Raw genomic sequence first — 12,102 nt, forward strand, 5'->3', positions numbered from 1 at the left:
ATGTGTCACCTCGAAATATTCACCGGAGACCACATCCGAATTGGATGTAAGTTAGCATTTTGGGTTCCCATCTCCGTACTAAAACACATCTCCGTACTAAAAATTATTAATTTTGACCCAAGTTTCAGGTTAGCCTCCATATAACAGTAGCCCCCAATATTCCAAGCGAGTCGGTCTTGTGCGCAAATACCCCAATTTGGAAGACCACGTTCCAAGAAGTTGTTTTCTACTTGGTCTTTCCATCTAATTCGTGGCCTTCCCCTTCTACGGGAACCATCAGTAGGCTCGTTTTTATATGCCTTTTGAGCTGGGGCATTCTCATTCATCCGCACAACATGGCCTAGCCACCGTAGTCGCTGCAGCTCAATACGACTGACTATGTCGATGTCCGCGTATAAATGGTAAAGATCGTGGTTCATTCGAAGCCGATATTCACCGTCGACGCAGATCGGCCCGTAGATCTTTCGCAGAATTTTTCTTTCAAACACCCCAAGAGCTGCCTCATCTGCTTGTGCAAGTACCCATGCTTCTGTTTCTAAACTGCTTACTTAGACCATAGTAGCATCTGTTGGCTATCACAATCCTTCTCCGAATTTCAAAACTGATGTCATTCGTTTCATTTATGGCGGTACCAAGGTATATAAAATCTTCAACTACCTCGAAGCTGTAGTTCTCAAGTTCCACAGTCTTGAATAGTTCAGGCCACCAGTCTTGAATAGTTCGGCTGGTAACCCATCGGCTCCTGCTGCTTTGTTGTTCTTCAGCCGATTAATTGATTTTATGACCTCACCTTTGTTAGGTGGTATACACTCTATACCATCATCTCTTTTTGGTTCTGGGGTATCTTCTTCATCGCCACTATTTGATACTAGAAGCTTTTCGAAATACTCCTTCCAGATCCTCAACACGCTGTCTGTATCTGTCACCAGGTTTCTTTCTTCTTCTCTATAGGAAGATGTGCCTGCACCAAAGCCTTCGGTTTGGGGTTTTACTCGTTGGTAAAATTTCCGGACTTCATTCTGACTCCTGTACATCTCGATTTGCTCACGCTCACGTTTTTCTTGTTCTTTCTTCTTTTTTCTGAAAACACGTTTCTCCTCTCTCCTTTTCACCTGATAATTTTCAATCACGTTACGAGTTGCTACTGTCTGCAGGGTTGCCATATGCGCTGCGTTTTTCACATCAGTAGCATTACGACACTCCTGATCGAACCATGGGTTTCTTGGTGGTGGTTTTTGGTACCCAATTGTTCCTTTTGCTGCAGTTTGTAGGGAGTGGGCAATTCTTTGCCATTGTGCTTCTATACTATTATCGGGACAAGAAGAGCTTTCTTCGAGCAGTTGGATAAGTTCAGCGGGGTAGGCCTCGGCTACCTGTTGTGTTTGCAGCTTTTCGACGTCGAGTTTCCGTGTTGTATTATATCGCACCTTTGCTGCAACATTAAGACGGGTGCGTACCTTGGCTGCCACAAGGTAATGGTCCGAATCGATATTCGCTCCTCGGATCGATCGGACGTCTAAAACACTGGATGAATGCCTTCCGTCTATCACAACATAATCAATTTGATTTCTCGTTACATGATCAGGAGAGATCCAGTTGGCCTTGTGTATATCGAGATGCTTGAATCTGGTGCTGCTAACTACCATGTCGCGAAGTCAATCTACCTCATGTCGTTGTCGGATGTTTCTTCATGAAGGCTGAATTTTCTGACGGTGGGGCCAAAGATATTTCCCTTCCGATTTTGGTCTGTTCACCTTTATCTTCGGCCGAAGCATGGGCGCAAATGAGACTGATGTAAAAGAACTTCGCTTTTATACGGATTATAGCAATTCGCTCATCTACTAGAGTGAATCTGGAGACAAGGTCTTTTATTCTCCTGTTAACCATAAATCCACAGCCAAATTCATGTCTCGTTTCATGGCAGCTATAATACTCACTATTTCATCGGGTGATGAGAATAGCTCCCCAGGTGGTACCGCGGGGAGGTCAGTGTCCACAATTGAGATGAAAGAAGGACCAAGATAAGCCTGTACTTCGCCATGTTAAAGCCAATCAGAGCCGTTGCTTGGTATCTATCATCCCCTACGCTACCCAAGAAGGTCGTCTATCTCTTAAAAAAACTGATTAAAGTCTTCTGTTTAAGTAAGACTTGGTTTGGCTCTTCTGAAGTAGTTTTTCTGTCCATAGAAGACCTGAACTCTTATTCATTAGTTCCATAGTTTAGAAAGTCTTCAGTCAATGGAATAAAAAGATAATATCACCTGTTTACAAAAGAAGAAGACCCTCAAGAAGATTTGGAATCCGAAGAAGTCTTTAAGGGTGTCTTCCGTTCAAAAAATTCTTTAAAAAATACCTGAAGAAGATCTCTTGTGTTGTTGGTCCTTGGAAGATTTCAAGCATAACCTGTGGAAAGCATTTTGTCTGTTGAAGACCTAACGATGGTATTATTTCTCTATAGAAGCCCTGTGAAATAAGTAGGTCTTCGGCCAAAAGAAGGCCTGAAGAAGAAGTGCTGTAGGAAGTATATTGTGTATGGAAGGCATGAAGAAGGCTTTCTGACTATAGAACACGTGGAAAAGATAATCTATCCATGAACAAAGAAAACCTGTATGAGGAATATTTTGTGTAGACGACCCAGAGAAGGCTTTCTGCCTATAGAGAAGCTGGAAATGTTAGTCTGCCCATAAACGGCTTGAAAAAGGTCATCTGTGGACTGAAGGATTAATGAAGGCCAATATTACAGTGTTGTGTCCAGGAAAAAACGATTCTGAAGCTCTTTGCGTTACCAATTGCTTTTTTGCGTATAAATCCCAGATTTATCACTTGTGACAATATTATGAAGGAATTTTGAAACACCGCAGTCATATTCATGCAATATCGAATATATTGTGGTTGAATAAAAGTCCAAGGATGCTTCTACCTCGTGGTATGTCACACGACAAAATTCCTGTGGAACAAAATATGTATTTGAACGACCTTATCTTTGAACGAAAGTAGGCTCGATTTACATATATAAATTTGACAAACTTCGTACTAGACTTAATCGAAAGTCTATGCAAATTTATGGAAAAGTGTGCAGCATTTACTGTATTTGTCCAAACCGAAATGGCAATCAGCGTACAAACATATATGTATATTGTTTGTATAAATTCCGCCAAAAATATATACTTATGTTTCAATTCTTTGCTTTCTATAATTCCTCACAATTTTTCTCATTATTATTTTTAAATTTGTCTTTGCAGAGCTTTGAAGAAGTCATATCGTTCGCATTGTTTACAAACTTCGAGGAATTATTTGAAATTTTTTTATTGTTGTTGTTTGCTTGCTAAAAATAGCCATAGTATTGAACAGTGAACCCCCAGTCATATTCACTTGGGTGCACATCATTTAGCACGGCCGCCCTTCAACTTCAAACGAAAATAAAACAAAAGTTTCAATAACGGAACAAATGATAAGTTACCTGCATTTACAATTGCCCTGGATACAAATTAGTAATTTCCGTATTTGCCCCGGCCGAACGCGCAGAAAGAGACGGGCGGTGCAACATGATGATTTCACAGACACCCGCCGACAGTCCAGCCACCAGCTATGCCCTCAGATCAACTAAAAATAAAACTAAATTTCCCAACAATGCACGTCATCGAAGTCGCAAGAAAATTAAGAGAAGCCCACCCACCTTCAATCACCACCTGCCCCGTTCCCTTCAAATGTATGCCGGTGCGACCACTGCTCATTTGCAGTGTATTCGCCGATCAACAGGAAGCAGCAGCATAATTATTCGCATCACTTCGATATTTATACGGCGTTTGAAGGCAGTGATATGTTACCTGAACGAATTGCAGTATTCCATCGTTGCCATGGGGATATTCCAGTCCATCACAATGGTGGTTAGTGTTTACACGACTATTAATCCGCCAGCAATTACAGAGAATGATGTCGATGATGAAGCGTTGGCTGGTCAATATGAAAGTTCGAATTTAATTGTATGCCTGCCGCGAAATTCATCGGAATGCATTCCGTATGTCAATTCGTCAATGAATGGCCTTATTGAGTTGAATGAAAGGTAAGAAGGATATACAAAAAATTAAAAATTTTGTAGAAAAGTTATTTCTCTCACGACTCCCAAATAAAGCACGTATACATATTCTCCTTTTCAGCATCTATCCCGCCTTGAAGGGGTTTCATCACAATTACGATTATCGTCTAATAGCTCGCATTAATCCATTTTGGCTTAAATTTGATCCACCCACTGAGACCTATTACCGGACCATGGCAATTCTTTATATGGTCATATTTTTTGTGGGAACATTTGGTAATGGTTTGGTAATTTTTATGTTTGTCAAGTAAGTTGATTTGCGATTCAAACACACCCACACACACCCATCTACACACCTATGTCACACCTGTACCGACTGCTGGATGTTGACATTTGTTTTCAATTATTTTTTTGTATTTGCAGATGTAAAAACCTAAGGACGTCACCGTATATGCTGGTCCTAAATCTGGCCATTAGTGATTTTATAATTGTTTTTAAATGCCCCCTGGCAGCTCTAAATAATTACATGAATGGTCCTGTGCTGGGAGATTGGGGTGAGTTGGGATATATGAGACAATGAACATTGTCATTAGTCTTTAAAAATTGTAAAGAAAGATTTCCGATTTATACATGACCAAATAAAAATATTTGTCTACAAAATTATTTAGGACATTTTTCTGCCTAAAGAATCTCGGTATTCTGTCTATAGAAGGCCTGAAAAGGCTCAGCTTTCTACTTAAGATTTGTAGAATTTTAGAAATTTCTATAGAAGTCTGGGTAAGATATTCGGCCAATAAAAGAACATTTAGACGGTGTACTGCATATAGATGACTTATGGAAGGTCCTTTGTCTATAGCCTAGAGGAAATCTAATTGGTATACATGACCTGCAGAGGGTACTCTATCTATGGAAAACCTAAAGGTCGCATATTTTGTATAAAATACCTGGAGAAGGCCTTCTGCCTATAGAAGACTTGGAAAAATTAATATGCCCATGAAAGAGCTGTGTACAAAATAGTCAAAACGGTCTACTGCCCTTTTACAACATGGATAAGAGTTGTCTGTTTTCGGCCGTAGAAGTCAGTTGGTGTTTAGAATGTATTGTAACGCCCAAAAGTCGTCGATACTCCTATTTGGCTACAAACGTTTAATGATCCTTTATTTAAACTCAACGGTCAAAAGTCACCAACGGTCCCCTAGTGGGAACACAATACGCTAATATATCCCTACATTGTGGTTGGAGCCCCTGGTGGCAACGGTCAACACAATAAGGTGTTAGAGTTAACACGCAACCAGAGAGTCACGTATCAGCGTCGTACTTTTTCGCCGGCGTGAAAACCAAACGAAAGATTTAGCGGCTAGCGGCACAAAATGTCAATTATTTGTTTTCATTTTCTGACAGAATATTATACGTTGTGCAAACCAAAATCAATTTATTATTTAATAAACAATAATGTCAAGGAACTTGGATAAAATTATTAAAAACATTATTTTTCTTCCATTTTATTATTAATTCGTTAAAAAACGTCCACTATCTTTGAAAATATTTGATATAAATTCTCATTGAAATGTAATAGCACTGTTGATTTTTACCTAAAATATGGCAACTCATTGAGAGCAAGAGAGAAAATTTGAGTATGACGCTGAGCATGAATAAAATCTATTCTAGCGTCAAGCCGCTAGACGCGAACGTCAGCCCTCGCGATTTCCCGTTGCCAATAAGAAACACACGGCAAACGACTGTCGCTGACTCTAGACTCTATGGTTGCGTTTAGACTCTTACTCCGATGAAATCTAAATACGCCGGCATTGTAGTGAATACGCCTCTATTAGAGTCTAAACGCAACCATAGAGTCTAGAGTCAGCGACAGTCGTTTGCCGTGAGTTTCTTATTGGCAACGGGAAATCGCGACGGCTGACGTTCGCGTCTAGCGGCTTGACGCTAGAATAGATTTAATTAATTTTTGCTCACTGTCATCTCAAATTTTCTCTCTTGCTCTCAATTGAGTTGCCATATTTTAGGTAAAAACCAGCAGTGCTGCCAAATTTCAATGAGAATTTATATCAAAACATATGGCAGTATTGTTAAAAAAAAAACAAATCTTTTCAAAGATTTTGGATGCTTTTTAACGAATTAATAATAAAATGAAAAAAATTGATCGATGAAATAAAAAATACGGCATTTTGTGTAACTTGGAATCTCCTGAAGAAATTGTATTTGGTTTGCACAACGTATAATATTCTGTGAAAAAATGAAAACAAATAATTGACATTTTGTGACGCTAGCCACCAACTCTTTCGTTTGGTTTTCACGCCGGCCAAAAAGTATGACGCTGACTCGTGACTCTCTGGTTGCGTTTAGACTCTTACCAGTGAACGTAACCGCTGTTTCGTTGAGTGGGTTGAAACCCGATCCCTCGGCAGAAACAGATTGGACTAACGCCACTGTCATCGGACTGAACTGAGTCTTGCTGCCTCCACCACAGACGCAGTGCATATACTTCACATTATCTCGTGTCAAAACTTCTTCTATATCAAAACTTCGTCCCGTGGTCTATCTTCCTCGGAGCCATATCGTGTGATTAAATAAAAATCCCACAACGAAAATATATTCTTGTGACGAGCCTGGCCTCCGCTGTCTAGGGAAGACCATAAAAAGGTCAACTGGAGTAGCGATACGTAGTCGAGCACAAAAGTCGACTTTTCGATTTTTGGATCCGACCAAAATGTTGATTTTTAGACTTTTCAATTTTTGTCATTTACTAAAAAGTCAATTTTTAGATCTTGGAAACAAATAATTTTGAGCAGATTGGACTTTTTGATAATAAACCAAAAATCTATGAAGAAAATCGAAAGACTATCTTAAAAATCGACTTTGCGATTTTCTCAAATATCAAAAGTCGACTCGACATTTAGATTTTTCAATACAAAATCGAAAGTCGATTTTTTTTATCCTTATACTCGAGAAGGATTTTGTTCTACAGGTGTCCTTTAAAATAAGTAGGTCTTCGGGTAAGAAAAGGCCTGGAGAAGGTATATTGTGTATAGAAGACCTGGAGAAGGCTTCTGACTATAGAATCCCTGGAAATAGTTAGTTTTTCCATACAAAAAGTTAGACTGTCTGCCTCAGTCAATAGAACGTAAAGAATCTTCAGTCTACAGAATACGGAAAAAAGGTATTCGGTCTTTAGAAAATGTCAAGGAACCCTTGTAAAATAAGTATTTTCTCTATAGAAGAACTGGAAAAAAGAGACCCGTCTCTTCTCCCTGAAGATCTTCCCTCTATAGGCAACCGGAATTAAGTCTCCTCAATAATATTCCGTCAATTATAGACATGGAAAGAAAGACCTGAAGAATGTCCTCGCTGGATTTTAAATTATTCTCTGTTAAGGGTGGACCAAAGTAAAATTTTCTTCCTCTTTCAATAGAAGTTTTTAGAGTCTGAAGCAGGTTTTCTGTATATATAGTACACATAGCCTATATAGTACTATAGTAATAAATGTTAACTCATTTTCTTATTAATAATTTGCAGGTTGCCGAATCTATGGATTTATTGGTGGCCTCAGCGGCACAGCTTCTATTGGTATGCTGACATTTATTGCCCTGGATCGTTATAGCGTTGTGGTCAACCCCCTCAATCCGAATCGCATCAATTATAATACCCAATTTTATGCGTTGTGTATAGTTTTTGTATGGTTATATGCATTGACATTTTCCTCCATGCCCATGTTTGATGTTGGCCTCTCCCGCTATGTACCGGAAGGATATTTCACCACCTGTTCATTTGATTACTTGGATACATCGACAAAGGCACGTGTATTTATGTTTGTATTTTTCATATGTGCCTGGATGGTACCGCTGACTGTGATCTGTTATTGCTATTTTCATATCTTGAAAGTGGTGTTCACAGCTCGCGATACTCTGCCGAGTAATAAAAATAAACAGAAAATTGAAATGCGCCTGGCTGTGGTTGTACTCTTGGTAATACTGTTGTGGTTCATTGCATGGACTCCGTATTCGATAGTGGCCATTTGTGGCATCTTCGAACAGGAACAGTATCTGACACCGACCAGAGCCGGAATACCGGCGATATTTTGCAAAACCGCATCTTGTCTGAATCCATTTCTCTATACCATATCGCATAAACGCTTTCGCCAGGAACTGTTGAAGTTATTCTGCAAACGCAAGCCAAGCTTACGTTACTCCTTGACACGTTCGTCCTTTGTGACAAAGTCGTCGCGGAAAAATCAAAATCTAGTTATAACTCCGGGAACCAGTATACGGTTTCGTGACATTGCCGGTGGTGGGAGTTTGTATCAGCAACGACCAACGGCCTTTAAGCGGAATGTGCGATCAGCATCGGCCATTGGTGATGGTCTAATGCGGGAGATCGGTGGTAATGGTAGGTTGGCGAGGCAAGTACAACAACGTTGTTCCATGGTGGCTGAAAGAAGCATCTCACGATGTAGTGAAGCCAGCCCGACGTCGTCAAATTCCATTGTGACCGGCCGCGAAGGCAGTGGAGTTTTTGTTGTCGACAAAAAACCGACCGCCGGGGGATCCGAAGAAGATGTGATTTTCATTGTGAGTGGTGGTCGTTCCTCGGTACAGGAATCTCTGGCCACACAGGTTTTTGTCATCGGCACCGATACCGGCGGTAATGTAAATTTATCTCAGCGATTAGTTAACTCACCACCACCGATGGCTTTGGAGACTAGTTTTTAGGTTTAGTACGAATGTGAAGTGTTTCTGTTTTTTATTTTTAAGAATTAAGTGAGTGGCAAATTAGATATATGCATTATATATAAAAGTATTATATAGCAAAAATATACATACATATTTTTGTATTAAGAAAGAAATATTTTGTAAGCGAAGAACAACAAAAAAACACATGAAATAAAATCGCACCTTAAAGACAAGAAACCCAAGGCTTTGAAGACTACTTTTCTTTTTATTCTAGAAAAAGATAGTTCAAATGTGAATTTATTAGAATGTAAAAAAACAAACTAAATTTATATAATGATATGTATTATAAACATACTACATAAGTATTACTTGTCTAATTTATCGAAACGAAAGGAAATTAAAATACATCCCCAGTACAAATAAATAAATCTAAAAACCAGTAAGGAAAGCAGTAAAGTCGGACGGGGCCGACTATATGATACCCTTCACCACTTTGGGTATATTCAACAGATGAATCATAACAGACGTCGAATTTTTGAAGGACCATTAACATGAAAATGGATCCATAAACATGTCATTCTGTAACCTACACTAAAGTTTTCATTTGGTCAGATATAGGGTTGCTTCTTACAATGGGACAAAATTATATAAAGCAATGTAAAGGAAATGTATTATAGTAACTACAGTTCATTGTACCAATTGTGTGGAAATCAGACAAACTTTGGGTCTTTAGTGCACAATTTACACACACTCGGAAGAAAAAATATATAGGAGCTATATCTAAATCTGAACCGATTATCACGAAACTTAACACACATAATTCTAGACCTTATTCATTACGCAATACCAAATTTCGTGCAAATCGAAATATATATAGGGACTTTGGTGCAACATTTACATTAAATCGGACAAAATTATATATGGGAGCTCTATCTACATCTGGGCCGATTTTCAGTAAACTTAACACACATCATTCTAGACGTAATTCATTACGATATGCCAAATTTCGTGCAAATCGAAGGATATATAGGGACTTTGGCGCACCATTTACATAAAATAGGACGAAACTATATATGGGAGCTATATCTAAATCTGGACCGATTTTCTCAAAACTTGGCAGACATCACTCTAGGCTCAACTCAGTACGTTATGCCGAATTTCGTGCAAATCGAAATATATATAGGGATTTTGGTGCACCATTTACATGAAATCGGACGAAACTATATATGGGAGCTATATCTAAATCTGGACCGATTTTCTCGAAACTTCGTGGACATCATTCTAGACTCAATTCAGTACGTTATGCCCAATTTCGTGCAAATCGAAAGATATATAGCGAATTTGGTGCACCATTTACATGAAATCGGACGAAACTATATATGGGAGCTATATCTAAATCTGGACCGATTTTCACGAAACTTGGCAGACATCATTCTAGACCTAAATGATTAGGCTGTACCAAATTTCGTGCAAATCGAAAGATATATAGGGACCGTTTACATTAAATCGGTTAAATATATATATGGGAGCTATATCTAAATCTGAACCGATTTTTCCCAATTTCAATAGGGTTCGTCCTTGGGCCAAACAAATGAGCTGTGCCAAATTTTATCCAATTCGGATCATAAATGCGACCTGTACTTTGCTCACAAAAATACATGGACAGATTTAGATATAGCTCCCATATATAGTTTCGTCCGATTTCATGTAAATAGTGCCCCAAAGTCCCTATATATCTTTCGATTTGCACGAAATTTTTCATAACGTACTGAATTAAGCCTCGAGTGGTGTCTGCCAAGTTTCGAGGATATCGGTCCAGATTTAGATATAGCTCCCATATATAGTTTCGTCCTATTTCATGTAAATAGTGCACCAAAATCCCTATATATATTTCGATTTGCACGAAATTCGGCATAACGTACTGAGTTGAGCCTAGAGTGATGTCTGCCAAGTTTTGAGAAAATCGGTCCAGATTTAGATATAGCTCCCATATATAGTTTCGTCCGATTTTATGTAAATGGTGCGCCAAAGTCCCTATATATCCTTCGATTTGCACGAAATTTGGCATATCGTAATGAATTACGTCTAGAATGATGTGTGTTAAATTTACTGAAAATCGGCCCATATATAATTTTGTCCGATTTAATGTAAATATTGCACCAAAGTCCCTATATATATTTCGATTTGCACGAAATTTGGTATTGCGTAATGAATAAGGTCTAGAATTATGTGTGTTAAGTTTCGTGAAAATCGGTTCAGATTTAGATATAGCTCCTATATATTTTTTCTTCCGAGTGTGTGTAAATTGTGCACTAAAGACCCAAAGTTTGTCTGATTTCCACACAATTGGTACAATGAACTGTAGTTACTATAATACATTTCCTTTACATTGCTTTATATAATTTTGTCCCATTGTAAGAAGCAACCCTATATCTGACCAAATGAAAACTTTAGTGTAGGTTACAGAATGACATGTTTATGGATCCATTTTCATGTTAATGGTCCTTCAAAAATTCGACGTCTGTTATGATTCATCTGTTGAATATACCCAAAGTGGTGAAGGGTATCATATAGTCGGCCCCGTCCGACTTTACTGCTTTCCTTACTGGTTTGTTATTTGAATTTTGCCTTGTAGGGGCAGTGATCATTTCAAAGTAATTTTAAGTGATTATTTATACTCTTTCTAGTCGAGCTTGATGATCTAAGTTTTGCAATGAAAAAGAAAGCCAGGAGAAGAACCTACGTACCCACCATTATGCGACGCGTTTCGCCGTCGCATAGCTGAGGTTTCGAACCTAGGTCCTCGGAGTAACACAAATGTAGCCAGACCACTTAACGTTCTGAGCCATAAACACACTTCCAAAACGGTTGCGCAAAAAACATGTGTATACCATGGAAGAAATTGTAGGTGTGTGGATTAATTATCCATCGCTACAACAAAAATCTGCTTTTAAAATTACTGTTCCTAAAATGAAGACAAATGTCGAACTTTGACAAATTTGAATTTAATTCGCTTATGTAAGTTTCGCATCAGGGCGGAATAAATACAAGTTATCAACGTACGACCTTTGTAAAGCCACATAGCCCAATATGCCTGATGAGCCGCTTAACCAACGGCGAAACGCGTCGCATAATGGTGGGTACGTAGGTTCTTCTCCTGGCTTTCCTTTTCATTGCAAAACTTAGATCATCAAGCTCGACTCGAAAGAGTATAAATAGTCACTTAATTTTTTTTTTAAATCCTTTAAAAAATTACTCCTTATTTTTATTTCAAATTCATTCATTTTTGGTATGTATTTCATAAATATTTATGATCTGTTTAGTGCTATTTTCGGAACATTGATGCGTATTAGTACTGTGCGAACGTACACGCCCCACTTG

At 38.6% G+C, this 12,102-nt stretch overlaps 1 protein-coding gene across 1 annotated transcript; it reads left to right on the forward strand.

The window, feature by feature from the left end:
- Positions 1–4,171: 4,171 nt before the first annotated feature.
- LOC133330523 (opsin-2) lies at positions 4,172–9,843 on the forward strand (the record flags this gene model as incomplete). The annotated part of the gene is made up of 4 exons (XM_061538959.1): positions 4,172–4,343; positions 4,460–4,590; positions 7,568–8,697; positions 9,802–9,843. Coding segments are annotated over exons 1-4 (1,377 nt in total), but the record flags the coding sequence as incomplete, so codon positions are not given.
- Positions 9,844–12,102: the final 2,259 nt, after the last annotated feature.

This window comes from Musca vetustissima, unplaced genomic scaffold, assembly GCF_032173495.1.
Source record: "Musca vetustissima isolate MV318-11 ecotype Yass unplaced genomic scaffold, APGP_CSIRO_Mvet_v1 utg7558, whole genome shotgun sequence".
NCBI classification, from domain to species: Eukaryota; Metazoa; Arthropoda; class Insecta; order Diptera; family Muscidae; genus Musca; species Musca vetustissima.